Source organism: Octopus bimaculoides, chromosome 5 (assembly GCF_046866305.1).
Source record: "Octopus bimaculoides isolate indiv1 chromosome 5, ASM4686630v1, whole genome shotgun sequence".
Lineage (NCBI taxonomy): Eukaryota > Metazoa > Mollusca > Cephalopoda > Octopoda > Octopodidae > Octopus > Octopus bimaculoides.
Window position 1 is genome coordinate 21,531,127 of NC_142932.1, and position 22,500 is coordinate 21,553,626.

General features: G+C 38.3%; 1 protein-coding gene across 2 annotated transcripts in view; it reads right to left on the reverse strand.

Moving 5' to 3' along the window:
* Window positions 1-1,641: 1,641 nt before the first annotated feature.
* LOC128247821 (uncharacterized) overlaps window positions 1,642-22,500 on the reverse strand; it is an 81,547-nt gene continuing 60,688 nt past the window's right edge. Inside the window, exons 1-2 of one of the 2 annotated variants that reach the window (XM_052967899.2) lie at window positions 4,802-4,909; window positions 1,642-3,627 (exon numbers count right to left, since the gene is read on the reverse strand). In XM_052967899.2, coding sequence (XP_052823859.1) covers window positions 1,968-3,605 — 1,638 coding nt within the window. In that variant the 5' untranslated portion in view covers window positions 3,606-3,627; window positions 4,802-4,909 and the 3' untranslated portion in view covers window positions 1,642-1,967. Of the gene's footprint in view, window positions 3,628-4,801; window positions 4,910-22,500 lie in introns of those variants that run through there. The other variant, XM_052967898.2, reaches the window with a different exon arrangement.

The following is a 22,500-nucleotide window of genomic DNA, read 5'->3' on the forward strand; positions in this document are numbered from 1 at the left end:
ACTATAGTGTGTGTGAGTGTGTGCATGTGAGTATGTGTGAATGTGTTTGTGTGTACTTACGTGTGTGTGGTGTGTGTGCACATATATATATATATATATATAGCATCCCAGAGAGACACATTTGGTCTTTGAAAGAAAGCGTCACAGAATAGAACATAAAGTGGAAGATCCTGGAGAAATGTAAACTGTACTTCAATAGCAGCAGGAAGTGCAGGTTGTGCCTGGCTGAGAAGAGAGCAATTTTAAAGGGTACCCAGCGCCTGGATATTTACCTGAATAGCAGAAATGAAGTGTTCAGTCCTTGCCCACATGAAAGGAAGTACATCTTATCATACCTGCGCATCCCACCATGACTACGACCACCTTTCCCCCAACCTCAGCCATCCACCAATACCCTTGAGCATTGCAAAGAGTTTGGTGAGAGCATACACAAATGCACCCACATACATACATATACACACCAACGCCCCACATACATACACGCACGCCCCAACAAGGCAGACACCTACCAAATGGACCATCTTCCACCATCCCCAACACATATCCCTACACACATATTGTACCCCCACATATATAAACCCCCCCACACACACACACATTGTACCCCTACACACCAAACACTAAGATAAAGCCCCACAACCTTAGCCAATACAGAAAGAAAACAGACTATCGAACACAATTATTATTATATTTACCTACACCCATGGAAAAAACTATACATATGACATACCCCATCCCCACAGGAGCACGACACTAAATAACGCACACATTTTCCACAAACACTTCAAGATAACTCTTACCGGTTTTATAGCGAATCCAACCAAGGGACATAACTCCTAAGCTAATCCCCTACTCATTTTCATTTCACCATATTTTCACAGCAACTGCAAACCGAATGTGTCTATTCACCTCCACCCATAGAGAGCAGTTACCATATTCCTTTCCAAATGAACTAACTCTGATGAGCGTAAAGTTATATAATTGGATTATATTCCTAGTGCAAAACTGGTTTGTAAGATCAGCCATGATGGACGTATAATACTGTACTTTCCAGATAATATACACACATACATACATACATACATACATACATACATACATACATACATACATACATACATACATACATACATACATACATACATACATATATATATATATATATATATATATATATATATATATATATATATATATATATAAATGTGAAAGCACACACATTTATGTGTGCATATATGTACTGATATGTGTACATGTTTATATATAAATATATGTCTGTGAGCAAGTGAGTGTGCTGTGTATGTTCTAGCATGTGTGAATGAATGAGTGTGTGTGTGTGTGTGTGTGTGCAAGCAGCTGGTCAATTTAATGGTTTTAAGGTCAATAGTTCACTTTTTGTCAATGCCATGCCAATTTATCCTTAACTCATATACAACTTCCACCTGGTAGAGAATACATTCAATATGGAGGTAAAAGTTTTATAAGAAGAAAGATAAAGCTTACTTTGGATTAGTGAGAGACACCAGAAAGTTCCAGAAAGTTTCAGAAATATCTCAAGATGTTAGAGATTGAGTTCAAGTGGCAAATGGTGCAGCTTGACCAGGTATATAGTGTCAAAGTCACAAGTTGGTATTTGATACATTTGGCTATTTGAAGAACACCAGTTTGAAGTGAGAACCTAGCAGATTGTTCACATGCCAGCAAGAGATGTGGATGAAGGCTAAGCTGAATGAGACCTCAGCTGTCTAGATTAAAGATAGGAAGTGGTTAAAGCTCTTTAAATGATTTGTTCATTTTCTGAGAGAAATAATGGAGTTGTATTATATCTGTGGCCTATGTCATGATGTGTGTTGCAGTGTCATCTAAGAGAAGAAAGAAGTGAAGAAAGAACAAAGAGAAGAGAGATGAGGAGAAATAGCTGTGATAAGAAACGCTTGATTTGCTGCAGAGCTGATGTAACAATCTTTTTACTGTGGGACTGCTGTAACAGTGTATTGGTTATTTTGTGTGTAACTAATGCAAGGTGTGTACTGAGGATAGGAAAGAGCTTGTCCTGTAGTTGAGGCATTAATTGTCCCTAGACCAAAAGTAGTGTTCCCAAGAGATGAAGAGCCTGGTATGAAAGTGTGGGGTAAAGCTGTGGTTTGTGGGTAGCCTGGGGTAAAGTTTGGTTGTGGTGTCATATATGGAGCAGATGAAGGTGCATTCGTTGAAGCTGAAACAGTTGGTGGAGAGAAGTAGATTGGAGCTTGTGGAAAGCTATGGGTTGACATTCTTGTTAAGTATCCAGGAACATTGGGGTTTGGCAAGCGCACACAGCAGGCGCTACTAGAAGAGCTGGTGGGGTTGGTATGAGCCCCTGTGGCACTGGTAACAGTAGATGCATTTGCAGTAGATGCACTTGCAGTTGTACTACCTGCTGGTGAAGTTGAACCTTCCAGATTGCAGCCAGGATTGTACATATGCAGTGTATACATAGCTGGATGTGGTTGAGTAATGGGAGACAGCGATGTCATTAGCCCACTAGCATTAGTCATTAAATCACTAGAAGTGCTTGTCACAGCAGCAGCAGACCCTTTACTGGAAGTAGAATTAACTGTCAAACCAGATTTGTCTTTTTTCTCAACAAAGCCATTGGTTGAACAAACCCGAGGCTGGTCATAATTAAAGCCTGGCAAAAAGCAAGGCGTATCTGGACCAAAAGTGTTTCCAGGAGTCATAAACTGTTCAGCAAGATCCATCTGCTGGCGAAGAATAATAGGCCGACCTTCACACCGAGCTTTTTCTGCATTGGTTTCTGCGAGCATTAGTTGAAATCTCAGAGGAATGTCTTTTATCGGTTTAATCAATTTGTGACTGCCATACCAATAGAACTTACGTCTATTCCGCTTCTCTTGTTCTTTTGGATCAAAGAGGGGTGTCTTTGTCTCTTCCATGTAATTTTCCCCAATATTGGCCAATTGTGCATCCATCAGTGATTTTGATTCACTAACTGTGCCGCTATCATTTGGGTCTGGATTCAAGGATAAACTCTCACTGGAAGTAACATTATCATCATTGTCTTCACAGTTCAAATTGTCAGTTTTTGCAGCTGGAGTGACACTGCTACATATTGCAATGTCATGTCTACTGTTACCATTTACACTGTATGAGGTCATTGATTGTTTCAACCTAACACTGTCTTCGATTGTATCATTCACAGCTGTCACACATTCTCCTGACATAACTGCTGTCATCATAGTTTCTGTTGCTGCTGTTAATGGTGCTGGTGTTGATGTTGGTGTTGGTGTTGTTGTTGTTGTTGTTGTAGTTGTTTTACTTGCTGCAATCTGCATTTTGATTGTTTCCAAAGAGCTTTCATTCAACTTTGGTAGCAATGGCAATGGGTGGGAGTTATTTCTGAGATAACTGTTATATGGTGACTTTGACAGAGCTGCAGTAGAGATGGTTGGAGTCTGGTATGGACTGACCCTGGGAAACACATTGCTAGCATTTACATACTTAACCTCTGTTGTTGTTATATTCGCACGGAATATGTTTTTGGGACCAACCCGTACAATTCGGGTGGTTTGCCGGTTGACTTGCTGCCCAGATGGAACTTTCATTCAAATTTCAATCTCAAACAGCCTGAAATGAAAATAAGAAAAAACAAAGTCTGTTAACTGTGACTGTTCTCGGAAGAAACAAGACATTTAATTTAGTGATAGTCACTTGACTCTCAACAGCCCAGCCCCTGCTAGATATAAGTAACACAGAGTAGAACTGTCCCTTTTTGTAAGTAGTGGCAGTAGTGTTAGATGGAAGAGTGCTGCATTAGGAAGTGGTAATCTTACATTGATATTTCTGTGGGCTTCAGTCAATGCTAAAAGCATTCATTCTCTCACTGACACTCTGGAGGGAACTACAAAACGAATTATGTGACCAGATTAGTAAACTAACTTAATTGGGGCCTAATTGCCTAGAGAAAAACATGCACTGCTTGAGGGAGCACATAACTTTTTTTTCCATTTGCTGAGACTGGAGGAAGGGGCTATGTCTGGATTTTGTAGGCTCTCCAAGACCAGTGAAAATATTGCCTTTGATGTTTTGTTTAAACTATTTCAGGTAAACACCTACAGGAAAGACATGAGCAGAGAGAAGATTCCAGAGGGACAATGTCCTAGGGAGGGAGAACTAGGGGAGATGTGAGTGTAGTACCAGTAGGGTTTGATATAACAAAGATGATGGGATGGGATGACTGGTGTAAAGGGTGCCTGAATGGAGAAGAAATTAGATCAGCCTGCTACAAGAAACAGAGATTATTTTAGAAGTCATACAAAAACAAATACTGAGTTTTCAGAGACAGCATGCCAGTAGGCCAGAGGCTTGGGTGTGTCTAGGAGCAATCCAGGTTTGTGCACGAGAACAGCACCAGTGTCCCTGATGTGGAAGCAATACTCTATTGTTAGCTTCACTGTAGTCCTGTAGAATTTTAGCAACTGTTAGGGGTTGAAATATTTTCTGGCTTTGAATAGAGGGATCACTCTTTGGAATGTGGTTCCACCTATGTTAAGGATGGGATTTCACTAGGAAAGAACCTCAGTGATAAAGAAGTCCAGTGTTTGTAGCAATCATGGGTGCCACTCATTTTTAGGTAGGAGGGTGCAGTAGTGATCTTGATATGAATGCACTTTGCTGCAGTAGGTGGAGGAGATTCTTCATAACTGCAGAGAGCTTTGGCCTCCAGTGTACAGAGATCATCCAGGATTGAAGTACTACAATAGAAACATGAAGTGACAGAAATTTCTAGAAATATACAAACTTTTAGCCAAAGATATTTTACTGGTGAACCTTCTTCATAACCTTCGCGTTCTTCTATGAGACCAGATTTATGCAGTAGTGATATGATGAAGTAGTTGTATGCTGTCAACTTAATGTGACAGTCCCCTGAAGGGAATAATACTACTGTTGGTTAGACCTAGGAAGCTGCACCACTTCCTGTCGGCCTTGACATATTTCCTGTGTCCTTATGTTTACAAGGGGGAGGCATTTGCAAACAACTGCTGACAAATCATTGATGGGAATGTCCACCAATATTCCTTGTGTTAATGTTTATGTACATATCCAATAAAAGGAAGATTCTCTATATCTATTCCAGGACAGTCTCTTTTTCCAAAAGGCATTGTATTATGTTTTTGCAGCAATGTTGTATTGCACATGGAGGTAGTAACTTGATGACATTTTTAGGCAGTTGCTAATCACATGTGTGATGTCTTCCACAGAAGTGTGACATAATCTGCATTTTCAGTTGCATCTTGGAACACTAAGAGCTTCATTGCCTTTTTTATTTATTGTGTATTTAGTAGCACTCTCCTGCTCTTGGATGGCAAATGTATAAACCTTTGAAATGTGATGTGATGAAACTGTAATGAGTCCAAGAGAAGCTTCACCTCATGTCAATATTACTGTCTTCTACAAGCCTTCATGAAACATACCCATGTATGGTCTTTTCTTTTTGGTATGCTGAGCATTTCATATTGAGATCTTCTTTAAGGTATGTTTGTCTGACTGTATGTCAGGTCATGAAGAAGAGAGTGCTTCCTGAGGAGTTCACTGTCAACAGATAAGATATTGTTCTTGTGACTTTTCAGTACTTAGCTAATGTATTTATTTTTCTGCTGTTGTTTAGTAAATGCTGCCAGAGAAAGACTACAACATTCGAAGGCTGTCTGCACTAATCTCAAGCCTCTATCCCCTTAATCTCTTCTTTTATTAGAGCCTGCTGATACCACTCTCCTAGGGGAGATTTCCAGTTGATGTCAGTATCTTGCAGGTTTTAATGTCTATGGAGAAGATTCCTTCCACAGACCAATCAAGAATCCCAAATGTTAGGATCAGCACTGATACTGCATCAAAGCATATTGTCTTGCTGTAAGAAGAGAGTTCCAACTGCCATATTTTTCTAAGTCTGGTATAATATTCTCAGGTTACTATCTTTATTCATAATACCTTCGTATGATATGTGTTCCTCAATGCCTATGTGTATATACGTATATATGTATGCATGTATGTATGTATGTATGTATGTTATCAATCAGTTTCATTTCTGTATTTCTTGTCCATAGAGAAAGAGCCGGACTCTAACATAGATTCAAGGCTCCTTCATTGGAACTTTTATCAACATCATCTAGGTATTTGTGCATATGTGTGTGTGTGTGTGCAGTATTTGGTGTTAGTGTATGCGCAGATTTGTATGTTTGTTTTATGGATGCGTTTTTATGTCTAGATGCATGCATATGTATTTATGTGCTAAATTTTTGGAAAGTTTTACATATCTTTACAGTTCCATTGATGGCTTGAATCTGTAGTCTTCTAATCAGCCTTTTTCTTTCAGGTTTTGAGAACCCTAATTTTTCCAGGTTTTTGTTGAGGCAGTTCGTTACATATCCCAATGCCCCAACAATCACGGGTATGAATCTGAACTTGTAGTCTGGGTGGAGTATCTGTAAATTTCTCAGTAGCTCGGCGTAGTTGTTCTCTTTTTCTCTAATCTTTAGTGGGATGTTGACATCCGCAGGACAGCTGATTTCTACTACTGTACAGAGTTTCTCTTCTCTGTCCCAGATTACTATATCTGGTCTATTATGTCTGCACTTTATTGAGGTTTTTATTGGGACATTCCACCAATACTCTTTCATATTGTGAGTGGTAATGGCCTCTACCTCATTATGGGTTTTCATCTCCTTAGCCTCGGGGTTATCCTGTCGGCGGATTTCATTGTACAGTGTCTTGGCCACAACATCATGTCTCATGGGTAGGTAATACCGTGATGACATTTTTGGACAGTTGCTAATGATGTGGGTGATATCTTCGATACTGATTCCACAGAGTCTGCATCGATTATTACATTGTGGCGCTTTGCCTGCCTCTCTGTCCCGTTTGTTTATTAGGAATTTGGTTGCTATTTCTTGTTCTTGAATAGCAAAGGCATACCCTTCAAAGTGAGAGTTGGTGACCCGATTGTTTGTCCACGATAGACTGCTCTGGTTGTCAATGTTGTTATCACCCTGGAGCTTTCTGTTAACGTATCCATGCATGGTCTTCTGCTGGAATGCATTCATCCTCTCCTCTGATGTTATGTTATGGTAGAGTCTTGCAATTTCTTTGGGTAAGAGTTCAGGGTTGTCGAATAGGGAATGCTTGTCAAGTAGTTGCCTTCCCAATCTCACGATGGTATTTACCTCATGTCTGCAGACTTCATCAAGGGGTGCACTTCGACACTTGGTGGTTATGAGATGATGTCGAAGAGATATGACACGGCATTCAAAGGCAGTCTGAATTGATGTTAGGCCCCTCCCTCCTTTATTTCGTTTTAGGTATAGGCGGTCTACATCGCTATTGATGTGAAAGTTGTTCGTGCTCGTTAGTATCTTTCGGGTCTTCACATCAAGGGCTCGGATTTCATCGATCGTCCAGTCAAGTATCCCGAATGTCGGTATGAGTACTGGTACTGCAAGCACATTGTGGGCTATTGCTTTATTGAACGCAGAGAGTTCCGAGGTCCATATTTTCCTAACCCGATTTCTGTATTCCTTAGTAACATGTTCCTTGTTACAGGTACCTTCATATGATACATTTTCATCTACTCCCAGGTATCTGTAGGATTCCTCATCAGATATTGGAGAAACAGATAGGCCATTGATGGAGATGTTGTTAGGGTGGTTTTTAATGTATGTATGTATGTATGTATGTATGTATGTATGTATGTATGTATGCATGCATGTATGTATGCATGCATGTATGTATGCATGCATGTATGTATGTGTGTATGTGCATGTGTATGTGTGTGTGTATGTCTGCGTTTCTGTATATGCATGCATGTCTGTATGTACCTAGATGTATTTCAAACTCAAATTTTATGCATAATTTTTTTCAAATTTGTTATAGTAATTTTATTGTAATTTATTTCATTTTGTGACATACATTCAAAAACAAAATCATTACTTATCGATCTAACTATATCCATTTATTTATCTTCTATCCGCCTAATTATATGCATGCATGCATGCATGTATGTATGTATGTATGTATGTATTTATGTATGTACGTATGTATGTATGTATGTATGTATATGTGTGTGTGTATGTATGTATGTATTTATGTATGTATGTATGTATGTATGTGTGCATGCATGTGTATATGTACACATACTCACATATACACACATGTACATATGTTCATAGCACACACATGTGTGTGCATATATATATCATCATCATCATTATCATCATCACTGTTTAACATCTGTTTAACATCTGTTTTCCATGCTGGACGGTTTGACATAGAGCTGGCCATCTGTGGAGCTATCCAGACACCAGTGGTCTGTTGTGGCATAGTTTCTACTGCTGAATGCCTACCTCACACCAACCACTTTACAGAGTGCACTGGGTGTTTATTATGTGCCACCAGCATGGGTGCATTTACACAGCACTGGCATGAGTGCATTTTATGTAGCTCTGGTACCTGCAAAGGACATGTTTGTATGTATACATACACACATACTTACATCCATTCAGGTGAAGGTGCATGGCTCAGTGGTTATATCGTTGTGCTTATAATCGTGAGGTTCTAAGTTCAATTCACAGACCAGGCAGGTGTTGTGTTCTTAAGCAAGACACTTATTTCATGTTACTCCAGTTCACTTGGCTGTTGAAATGAGTTGCAACATCACTGGTGTCAGGCTGTGTTGGCCTTGCTCTTTCCCTTGGACAACATTGGTGACCGTGGAGAAGCAAGACTGGTATGTATGGGCAACTGCTGGTCTTCCACAGACAACCTTGTGCCTTACCTTGGAAAGGAAATCTCTAGGTGCAATCCCATGGTCATTCATAACTGAGGAGGGCTTTCTATCCATTTTTTACACACACACACACACACACACACACACACACGCACACATACATATATTTATGTATGTGTGTATGTATTAAGTGGTAAAACCAATAACAATAACATCAAAAAGATTTGACTATAATTAAACCATGTAGGTTGACCACTAATCAATGAGTGGTGGTGGTGGTAGTAACTTTGATTTCTGTCACGTCAACAAGTAACATGTGTTGCCTTCGAAATAGCTGCTGCGTACTATTGCAGAGTTGGTCGATCTGATTTTGTCTTTGAACACTGTCAGCCCAGTACAGGTCTACTTGGTAACCAGATACTCACTTGATTACTAAAATCATTTATTAGGAGACATGTGTATTCCAATGAATCACTCCCACTGTTTTAATACTTATTTTATGATACTACTTATTTCCTGGTAGCATTCATGTAACCTTTTAAACTATCAGGGCACCAGTGAAAATATCACTATAGCCTCTGACATGGTTGTGTGATTAAGTTTACTTTGCAACCATTTGGTTTGGGGTTCGGTCCTACAGCATTGCACCTTGAGTAAGGGTCTTCTACAACATCCACAGGTCCAACTAGTGCCTTGCGAGTTTTTGTAAATGCAAACTGTGTGAAAGCTCATCATATATATATATATATATATATATATATATATATATATATATATATATATATATATATATGTGTGTGTGTGTGTAGATAGATAGATAGAAAGATAGATAGATATGTATATGTGTATATGTATATATGTTATATATGTATTTTACATTTGTTATCACTTCAGTAAATGAACAAAAGTATGATGGATTCACACACAGTTTACATTTGCATATGTATGTTTGTGTGTATGCATGTATGTATATAGATATGTGTGATGGGTAAATTGTCACCATTTTATATTTTTAATTTCGCGAATGTGCCTTGTTTGAAGTAGTTGTATGCTGTCAACTTAATGTGACAGGGAATAATACTACTGTTGGTTAAACCTAGGAAACTACACCGCTTTCTGTCGGCCTTGACACATTTCCTGTGTCCTTATGTTTACAAGGGGGAGACAAGCACCTCCACCCAGCTAAGCCCGCATCCAAAGACATGTCTCTGAGTCTTTTCTCGTCATCAGTCTGGAAAAGTATGACCTGCTAGTCGAAGATGCCTGTCAAACTCTTGTAAACATATAATTCTAGTGAAATACATTCACTGATTTCAAATTTAGAAATAATACATTTCTAAATCTCTCAGAGAGATTTATGCAGTAGTGATATGATGAAGTAGTTGTATGCTGTCAACTTAATGTGACAGTCCTCTGAAGGGAATAATACTACTGTTGGTTAGACCTAGTAAACTACACCGCTTCCTGTCGGCCTTGACACATTTCCTGTGTCCTTATGTTTACAAGGGGAGGCATTTGCAAACAACTGCTGACAAATCATTGAATGCCTATTTTGGTGTTAAATTGTAACTGGGGATGAAAAATGCATTTGTTTCCATAATCCTAATAAGAGAAATCAGTGGCTTCATTTCTGCCAGCTTCAGAACCTGTTTTCAAACAAGGGTGATTTGAAGAGAAAGTCAAGTGTATTTTGAGGGGGTGTAGCACTTTGAGCATGTCTCAGATGGTCATGCTGTAAATGTTAATCTTTATGCTCAAAAACTGTGACAAGTATATGATCACACACACACAGGCAACACATGCCAGCATGAACAATGAAAATTAAATGATGATGCATGCATGCATGCATGCATACATACATCCATACATACATACATCCATCCATACATACATACATACATACAAAGATGCGTTTTTAGATCGGACCCATATCAGGCTCTATGTGCTGTGTGAGTTAAAAAGAGCTCTTCAGCAATGGAAGCAGCTAGAAATATTTGTTTTGTGTATGAAAATGAAACTCCAAGTGTCCAAACAAGCCAACAATAATATGGTTATTTAAGCAGCTAGAAATATTCATTCAGTCTATGGAAATGAAACTTCAAGTGCCCAGATATGCCAACGATAGTATGGTCACTTAAGCAACAAGAAATATTTCATTGTCTATGGAAACAAACTCCAAGTGTTCAGACATGCCAATGATAGCATGGTCACTTTCACTCAGGAAATTTTTCTTATGCAGTTTCTCCTCAATCTGGACGATGGGTTCTGTCCATACTGAGTATCTGAAAACTGCAGAGGAAAATCAAAAGCAAACTGAATGAAAATTAGTAAAACAATTCAACTGAAGTCACACTTCAAATATAAAGCATTTTTATGAACTAAGAACAGTGTCTAAACTTAGTCAGTGGATACCTCATTATCTGACTGCTTCTCAGCTTAATCAAAAAGCTGTTCTCTGCTCATCATTGAAGAGTAGATTTGCTACCAAACCTGGATGAAACCTTCACAAATGGTGAAAAGTGGATTTTCTGTACTTATCTATCTATACTTATAGTATAGGTGAGTTTGTGAGTGTGTGTGTGTATGTATGTGTTGCATCTATAGAAATCTACACCTTACAAGATAGCAATCTGGGAGTCGCACCAATGGGATTCTTCATGGTCGAAAATGCCTGGAATCGGCCCTTTTTTTCTTTTTGTTGCTTCCTAACACGTGAATTTTTGCCTTAAAAATAATTTTAAACCATAAATTCTAACAATTTAAAGTCGCCATTATTTGCAAACATGAGTTAAGTCCCCTTCTAGTGACGGTGCAAAGAGAGAGAGAGAGAGCGACAAAGATAACAATAGGGGTCAATTTTGGCATTTTCTTATTATTTTGGGGAATTCAGCACATTTTATATGAACATAAGGGAGATAACCTACGTTACAACAAATCAATGTCAAACAGGTGCTAATGGTTTACGAAGTGTCCAGCTAAATGTAAATATTTACATATCCTGCTTTCAAGGTGAGAAGTTTACCAATAACTAATAATAATATTCCAGACAACAATTTTAAGAAGGTTTCCATTATTTGGAAAGTGCCATTTTATGTATTTTTTAATATACCCCGTTTACTAACGAAATACTCATGAACTACAAAAAAACCCTACCAATATCAATGGACGCTTAATTAGTATTTATATGTTTCAACTACAAAACACAATATGGGCCTGAAACACTCATGAGCAGGTTCTATTCACAACTTTGCTAAAATGAGTCAATTTCGGCATTTTCTTCTGTTTGGGAATTAACCCATAAACTGCTGGGATTTTGCTGTATGTAACACGAACTGCTGAGCTTATTTTAGGTAAAGATCAACATCGATCTATCACTCGAAAAAATACTCAGTGTTTCTTAACACCTTCTGTGATTGGCTACGCTGTTTCTGGGGTGAAAGGGTATTGTGTGCATACATTATACGTCATCAAAATTAGGTCAGATCATGCCCTACTTCCGTGGCCATGCACTGTCACGTTGGCCACTGAAGTGGCCTATTGCAGTTTATGGGTTTACCACGACATTCTACATAAACAAAAGGAAGATAACCTACGTTATAGTAATTCTATGTAAACCACGTGCTAATGGTTTACTAAGTGTCCAGCTAAATGTAAATATTTACATATCCTGCTTTCAAGGTGAGAGGTTTACTGAAATTTTACTAACACGCATTCAATTACAAATACATTTTCTGTTTATATATTCCTCCTAACTTTCCCCCAAAAACTATATAAACGCTACCAATATAAATGGATGCTTAATTACTATTTATATGTCTCAACTACAAAACATAATATCGGCCTGAAATACACATGAGCAGGTTCTATTTCCAACTTTCGTAACTAGCCACCCTGTAATACGTGTTTTTCATTCCAAAACCATACGTTGCTCACCTATTATTTTGTAAACAATGTTACGAAACTGTTCATGTTTTCGAATTATATAGATATATATAAAGCAAGGCTTTCCTATCCGTGTGTGAAGGTAACACACACAGTCATGTTAACAAAGGGATGTGGATTCGCGTCACACGTGCATGGGAAAGCATTATTTTCTCTGTCGAGGGCTTATATGCACCCCCACCATTCTTTGACAACTGATGTTGCTGTGTTTACATTCGCCCAACGACGGTGCTCCACCATGGCCGCGGTCACATGACTAAAACAAGTAAAGCAATAAAAATCTATGCCATTTTAATCCCGAGCAAGGCCTGGTATGTCTGCTAGTATCCAATAAAAATGACAATGGTTAGCACCCAAATTAGGACTACAACTGTAAAATGTTGTCCTGTGTTTGATGGGATATGAAGGGTATTGTCTATCAAAAAGTCTTAAACAGTTAATGTAGAGAGTTGTTGATTGAAAGTATTGCTTAGAAAAAGTGCCCATCATTGGTCAGTTGTAAAAAGGTTTTAGACCAGACCCATATCAGACACTATATGCAGTGTGTGTTAAAAAGGAGTTTTAAAAGAAGGGGAAATGTAACGTGGGCTTAGTGGAGAACATATGCATGTGTGTTTGTGCGCGGGGGGGGGGGAGTAGAACACCTTTATTTGGTTGGCTCCTAATGGACTGTGCCACAATATAAATGAATATGAGCAGAGACATTTGGCGAGCTGTATAAAGAACTGTGTTGTTCTATGTTGAATCACTTGTGATACTGTTACAAATAAGTTATCTTTTGTTGAAGGTTCTGTTGAACTTTTGCTGACTAATTGTCGTTTGCCTTGTTTTTGTTTTCTTCCCCATCAGGGGCGAAAATAGCATTAAGCTATGGAAGTGGTGCAGGCACCCGAGCAAACATGAGCCAGGAGCTATGCTTCGGTAGCAAGCTTCAAAAATGTTACAGCCATTAACCGGCTGGAAGTGGAAGAAGTACAGATGGATTTAGACATATTGAAAAGAAGCAAGGAATTAATTCAGAGAAAGGAGTCAAAACTGAAGTTGACTCCCCCGGAAGATGTAACAATAATGAAAAACGAAAAAATGGTGGTGTTCAGAACGCTGTCAGTTACGAGTAAGAAAATACAGATGGCAAGTGAAGAAGCCATAGAGGAGGGCCTGAAAGAAATAAGGAACGACATTCAATTTTTTTGTAGAGGGAGAAAATTTGGCACAGTGGAAGTGCACTTTGCTACTGTAGAGGAGGCAATAAAGCACTCCGCTACAACATTGAGAACAGAAGAATGGGCACTCCAACCAACCTATCTCGGTAAACAAGTGGCGAGAGTAAGGATTGGCAGGGTGCCCCCTGAGATCGTTGAGATGTGGTTGCTTGCAGCAATTTTGACGGGGACAAAAGATGACCCAAATATACTGCAAGTGAGTTGGACAAAGCAATTGAACTGGTGGGGACATGGCCTGGAAGTTATAATCCAGACCACCTCACAAGACTTGCAAGAAATTATGGAAGAAATCGAGCTGCCAGAAAAAGTGAAACTGCGAGCGATGGTGGAGAAAGAGGGGGAACATAAAGGAGAGCTACCCCCTTTTAAACAACCAGACATTAGCGGAGGAGGAGCAAGAAGAGAACAGCAACAAAGACGAGAGGACAGAGGAAACTGTGGAAGAAACAAAAATGGAAAGTACAGATGAAGAATTTCAAGAGGTAAAAAGCAGAAAGAGAAAGGAACTAAAAAATTCCCCCGAAGAACCCGAACAAGAAGAAGAAAGAAACAGGTAACACACAAGCACCCAATACACAGAGAAAAAATATAGAAAACACACCCACACAGTCTACCACACTGCTGCAAACACCCAAGAAAACCACAAACATCTCAAACTACCCAGAATTGCCAGATAAGGATACACTAACAGAAACACATATAGATACATAAGCAGACACACAAGCCTCACAGGCCAGTCACAGAAATAGGGCATATTTGATAACCTATATATATGAGTGGTTGGCGTTAGGAAGGGCATCCAGCTGTAGAAACTCTGCCAGATCAGACTGGAGCCTGGTGTTGCCATCCGGTTTCACCAGTCCTCAGTCAAATCGTCCAACCCATGCTAGCATGGAAAGCGGACGTTAAACGATGATGATGATGATGATGATGATATGACAAGCATGGCCATTAAGAAATGAATTTCAAAAATCAAATCAGCAATAGGAGTTGAAATGCTTGTAGAGTGGTGCATGTCAGGCACGAAATGCATACTAATAGATATGAACAGTTATAAAAACTAAAAGGAATTTTTGGCAATGACATAGACTCACCAGTACCGGAGGTGAGATTTGATTCTCTACCTCCCGTGATGGAATATGAGAACTTGAGACAATATATGATCTAATATGGTAAATTTTAATTTGATTTAAAATTGATAAACATTGATGTAAAAAAATAGTTAAATGGTACTACTTGAGAGTAGGGCTCAAGTAGCCATTACACCTTCATTAATTATATAATTCATTTCATTCATTTGTTTATGTCTTTGTGTTGTTTGTCCTTGTTTGTCCCCTCTGTGTTGGGCCCACAGTGGCCAATTAAATGAAAAAGAGCTGTGTAAAGCTAAGAGTTGCATATTGTCAAGTGTGATTAAGAGTATTGTGTATCTTGAGTAGAACAATTTGCAAAGATATGATTTATTATCTTGTTATATCGTATGTCGAACGTGCGATGCAACAGTGTGTCAGACAGCTATCAACTTTCTGAGCTAGGATTCGAAATCTAATCCACATTTTTTCCACAAATCATGAACAGATTGTTCTAGCCTATTGCACTAAGAGCTTAATGAGAATAAGCTAACCCTTAAACATTTTCAAGTTGTTCATTGGTCAAAATTGATTAGAGGGGAAAAGTTCTTCGTTTAACATGACCTAATTTAGTTACAAAGAATATATATGTTCATCAGATTTACGTTTGTATGTATATGAAATAAAAACAACAACAATCCTTTCTACTAAAGGCAAAAAGGCCTGAAATTTGCAGGGAGGGGGACTAGTCAATTACATCAACCCCAGTGTCTCACTGGTACCTAATTTATCAACCCCGAAAGAATGAAAGGTGAAGTTGATCTTAGTGGAATTTGAACTCGGAATGTAGCGATGGATGAAATACTGCTAAGCATTTCACAGCATGCTAACAATTCTGCCAGCTCACCTCCTTAATAATGATAATAATAATCCTTTCTACTACAGGCACAAGGCCTGAAATTTTGGAGGAGAGGGATAATCGATTACATCGACCCCAGTACTCAGCTGGTATTTATTTTATCGACTCCGAAAGGATGAAAGGCAAAGTTGACCTCAGCAGAATTTGAACTCAAAACATGAAGACGGATAAAATACCACTAAGTATTTTGTCCAGCACACCAATAACTCTGCCAGCTCACTGCCTTGATAATGATACTCTTTTACTTGTTTCAGTCATTTGACTGTGGCCATGCTGGAGCACTGCCTTTAGTCGAGCAAATTGACCCCAGGACTTATTCTTTGTTAGCCTAGTACTTATTCTATCAATCTCTTTTTGCCAAACCGCTAAGTTACGGGGACGTAAACACACCACCATCAGTTGTCAAGCGATGTTGGGGGGACAAACACAGTCACACAAACACACACATATATATATATACATATATACAACGGGCTTCTTTCAGTTTCCGTCTACCAAATCCACTCACAAGGCTTTGGTCGGCCTGAGGCTATAGTAGAAGTCACTTGCCCAAGGTGCCACGCAGTGGGACTGAACCCGGAACCATGTGGTTGGTAAGCAAGCTACTTACCACACAGCCACTCCTGCACCTATATGATGATGATGATAATAATAATAATAATAATAATTACGCTTTCTAATTTTGCACCAGGCCAACAATTATGATGGGAGGCAGCAAGTTGATTACATTGACCCCAGTACTTAACTGGTATTATATTTTATCAATCCTGATAGGACAAAACACAAAGTTGGACCAGTAGGATTTGAACTCAGAATGTAAAGAACCAAAATAATAATGCACTAATGATTCAGTTAACATGCCATCTTAATGAGTACAATAATAATGAGTTAATTGTTTATAGTGCTCCCTATGAGTTAGCTCACTCGCCATTTTCCTCTTCTAATAAAAAAATATTGATTGATAATACATTGATTATAAACTTTTACAACTCCACATTTATGACTGAAATAAGGAGCAAAGATAGAATGTGATGGTTGAAGGAGTGTATTGGTGATAGACAGTTAAATTCACATCTGTTGTAACTAACTATTGTATTTTTTTTTAGGAAAACCTGGTTATACTTTCGACTGACCAGGTGTTTGTTCAGCTGTTGTCCACATTGGATATTTGTCCTACCATATTTTCTGCCTTTGTTCTCATTAGTTTTATTTCCCCCAAATTTCATGTTGTTTTAGCTGGTTGAGTGGTTGAATCATTGGGGTTCTGGACAGCTGAACAACTAGATTGATAGACTAATGTTTGATGAAAGATGAGCCAGGGAAGCTGCTGGGTTAATGAAGTGTTTCATGAATGGATTAATGGACTAATAGATTGATATAGCGATGGATTGATATAGTGACAGACTGATGAAATGATGGACTGATACACTGGTGGAGTAATGGCCTGATGAAGTGAGAGACTGGTGGATTGAGAGACTGGTGGATTGAGAGACTGATGGAGTGATGGATTAGATTTTTAGCATTTAAACTGACAATATTTGGCCCAAATATTTAACCTGTTTATGTTTAAACAAGCCAGATGTGGCCTTTTACACCAACCCTACAATATCATTTTAAAAATAAATAGTTACCTCATCAGAATCTCAAAGCTACAAAATAATGCATGATTAATTCAAAACAACGCAGATAAATAAGCATTACTTTTGACAGAGTGAAGGCACATGGCTTAGTGGTTATGATATTTGGCTAATGATCGTAAGGTTATGGGTTCAATTCCCAGCAATATACTGTTTCCTTGAGCAAGACACTTTATTTCACATTGCTCCGATCCACTTAGCTGACAAAAATGAGTTGTACCTGTATTTTAAAGGGCCAGTCTTGTCATACTCTGAGTCCTGCTGAATCTCTCTGAGAACAATGTTAAGGGCACATGCATCTATGGAGTGCTCAGCCACTTGCACATTAATTTCATGAGCAGGCTGATCTGTTCATCAGATCAACTGGAACTCTTGTTGTCAAAACTGAAAGAGTGCCAGTAGTATACCTTTGATAGAATAATGTGAATGCTAAAGGGTTAAAGCACTGGCAGTCTGGCTGACATACTGGTTTCAAATTTTGGCACAAGGTCAGCAAGGTTGTAGGAAGGAGTAATTTCCTTACATCAACTCCAGTGTTCAACTGGTACTTATTTTATCGACTCTGAAAGGATGAAAGGCAAAGTCAAGCTTGATGGAATTTGAACTAAGCGTTTTGTCCAGCACAGTGACTGCTAGACCAATGGCCAGATGTGTGATTGGTTATTTCTCTTTTACTAAAATAGACAGTGGAGGCGCAATGGCCAGTGGTTAGGGCAGCGGACTCGCAGTCATAGGACCGCAGTTTCAATTCCCAGACCGGGCGTTGTGAGTGTTTATAGAGCAAAAACACCTAAAGCTCCACAAGGGGATGGTGGCGAACCCTGCAGTACTCTTTCACCACAACTTTCTCTCACTCTTACTTCCTGTTTCTGTTGTGCCTGTAATTCAAAGGGCCAGCCTTGTCACACTGTGTCACGCTGAATATCCCCGAGAACTACGTTAAGGGTACACGTGTCTGTGGAGTGCTCAGCCACTTGCACGTTAATTTCATGAGCAGGTTGTTCCATTGATCGGATCAACTGGAACCCTCGACGTCGTAAGCAACGGAGTGCCAACAACAACAACTAAAATAGACAATTCTTTCTTCTGTTGAGTCCACCAAGATCAAGGGATGCATTGTGTCCTCGAGCAAGGTCCTTTATTTTTCACTACCCTCGTCCACTCAGCTGAAAATTAGAACCAGCAGCAGCAACTGCTTAGGTTAACCTTTTGAGGGACTGATATCCCTATCAAAGATAGGAATAGCAACTGCCCAACACCCTATTTTCCACAATAGAAAGATCATTACGACAGCCTGAGTTGCCCAATTTGCCTCAACTTGTTTAGCCCCAGATTAGCCTTGATTTAGCAGGTCTATAATCAAAAATATTTCAGTTGTGACAACCTCTCTTTTCCTAAGCACACAGAACGGCATCATCTAAATTATTTTTTAAGACAATAAGGCTTGATTTGTGGGATATTTGGCTGATGTTTTTAGAAGCTTCTTTGTTGGTTGAGGAATACAAAGTGGTACTGAAAATTCCTGGCTTTAATGGTATTGCAAAAGGCCTCCAGTCTTCTGAGTTCTTTTACAGGGCTTGGAAAAACTGAAGGACCACTGGAACGAGTGTGTGAATCTGAGAGTGGAATATGTTGAATAAAATCATAATTAACCCCGAAAGGATGAAAGGCAAAGTTGACCTCGGCAGAATTATCTAACCCATACCAGCATGGACAATGGACGTTAAAGGATGATGATGATATATATGTAGTTATATATATATAGATCATCATCATCGTTTAACGTCCGCTTTCCATGCTAGCATGGGTTGGACGATTTGACTGAGGACTGGTGAAACCGGATGGCAACACCAGGCTCCAATCTAATTTGGCAGAGTTTCTACAGCTGGATGCCCTTCATAATGCCAACCACTCAGAGAGTGTAGATATATATAGATGATGATGATATATATATATATATATATATATATATATATATATATAACATATGTATATACATATATATATCATATTTATATATATATATATCATATTGTAGACATATATATACATGTATGTATATCTTAACTATATATAAAACATATATTCTTTTATTTTTTTATTCTTTTACTTGTTTCAGTCATTTGACTGCGGTCATGCTAAAACACTACCTTTAGTTGAACAAATCGACTCCAGGACTTATTCTTCTTTGGAAGCCTAGTACTTATTCTATCGGTCTCTTTTGCCGAACCACTAATTTACGGGGACGGACGTAAATACACCGACATCAGTTGTCAAGCAATGGTGTAGGGACTAACACAGACACACAAATACATACATACATATATATATATATATATACATGATGGGCTTCTTTCAGTTTCCATGTACCAAATCAACTGACAATGCTTTGGTCAGCCTGTGGCTATAGTAGAAGACACTTGCCGAAGGTGCCATGTAGTGGGACTGAACCTAGAACTATGTGGTTGGGAAGTAAGCTTCTTACCACACAGCTACTCCTGTGCCTATGTATATATATATATATACATACAACAAAAATTTCAATTCAGATGAATATGGTACTTAAGTTGAGGCACCAGAATTTAGTACGGTATTATCCATATCATTTCAAAATAAGGTGATTAAAATCAAAATAAGCAACAAGGATATCCAGAGGATATCCTTGTTGATTATTTTGATAGATAGATAGAGAGATAGGCAGGCAGACAGACAGACATAGCTTTATATATCTGTAGAAAAAGAGGGATGGGGAAGAAGTAAATAAATAGACATGTCTATTTACTTCTTATGCTCATATGTGTATGTTTGTATACAAAAAACATACACAAATATACACATACACATGTACTTATTTGTAAGAACATTTATGAACCCAGAGAAGGAGAAGAAAGAGATTATTGACACACCCATATTGCGGTTGGGTGATTCCTGTTTAAAAGGGCAAACAGCTATAAATGCATTTGTGTATGTGTGCGACATATGTTTTTCAGTGAATACCATGAACCATTCAACAGTTGGTCTATTTACAGAAAAGTTTAATTTCTTGTAGTGTCAATGCAAAGATAGGGACCACTAGGCATAGTACATCCTGCAGCCAAATCCTGCATATCACACTGTACAGTCTGAAAAATGGAAGGTGATACATGTGTCTAAGATAGTGGATATAGTACCCATTAAACAAAGGTAGGGTGATCACAGCTTGAACATTATTGATTGGAATAAGTTTGTTTAATCTTGGATGAGCAACACACTTGCTCAAGGTGCCACGTAGTGTCTAAACCCAAAATCAAATGGTTGGGAAGAACACTTTTTAACCACACAGCCACATCTAAATCTTTTCTTTTTAAATATATATATATATATATACACACACATTTGTGTGTGTGTGTACACACAAATACACCCTCCTCCAACAATAGAGTGTAGTCACCATATTTCATTCCATAATGGCAACCTCTGACTAACACTCAGACTAACACTCTGTTGAACAACTAGTGTGAAAATAATTGGTAAGATTCGCCATAATGGATATATAATATTATGCACTTCGATTAATATATACATATATATAAATATATACATATACATGTACATATATACATGTATAGTTTATAGGTTCAATATAAGTAGAATAAAAAAAAGTACTCCATCCAGTGAAAGATAAATATCAATTTTACACATATAGCAAAAGAGCTTTTATGAAACTTTTATGATACTGCACAAAATACACCATGTATCTCCAAGCAATTTTTCAGACTCCATTTATGTATTAGATATATTTTAAAAAACAAAGATGCTGGAATACGAGAAAATAGGAAAAAAATAAGAAGAAAAATCCAAAGAAGGTAGATGCAAAAAATGGAATAAGAAGAAAGAAATGAAAGCCAAAAACCAAGATCCCCATCCTCCTTGATTGCAGAAACTACATTAAATACAGTTTGTATAGAACAAAATAACAGAAAATATGTCAAAGTTTGCAAGACAGCAACTCAATCCTAAATGGGTGGTGTCCTCCAGTTCAACAAAAGAAAACTGTAACAGCTTGAAAACTATTGATTGGTATAAGTTTGTTCGATCTGGGATGATCTGGGGATGTACAAATTCTTGTAGTGTATGCTAGAGCTGTTGTTTAACATCTAATTTCTGTCTTACAAATCCACTGATGAGGCTTTGATCAGCACAGGGCAGACCAATGCAACCCTAACACTAACTCCTACATAGTTTGTTTCTACCCAAATTCATTCAAGGCATTAGCTGGTCTGGGATTATAGAAGAGAGCACTTGCCGAGGGTGCCATGCAGTGGGACTAACCTGAGATTAAGTGGTTGGGAAGCAAATTTCTTAACTATACAGCCATGCCTGCACCTAGCCATGCCTGCATCAATTTATACATTAATTTAATTTAATCAGTTTAAGCAATCAGTCCATATAAAAACTGATAGACCATGACTAACTGAGAAAGGTAAATAATACCGCTTGCATATTAGAAGAAATAAAAATAAAAACATTTAGAAAGAAGGGAAAGAGGGAGAAAGGTGCAAAGAAAATATAGTTGAATGTTTCTGCTGTTAAATCTTTTTTGTGGCCTCCATGAATTGAAAGATGTTAGGTTTTGATAGCTTTACATTATCAACAGGATTCTGGTTGCCTACCACCTTCTTAGCCCTACCATCTGTGACACACATATAACAAAGACAATAAATGTTTGAGGACACAACAGAGGAGTTATTGTGTAAGTCACACAACTAGCTCAAACTGTTATAAGCATGCGTACACACACATGCATACGCACGCACATGCACGCACACACACATATCTTTTGCCTTTTATCTTTTGTTTCAGTCATCAGATTGTAAACAAGCTGGGGCACCACCCTGAAGGGTTTAGACAAACAGATTAAACCTAGTATTTATATTTTTTAACATCTGGT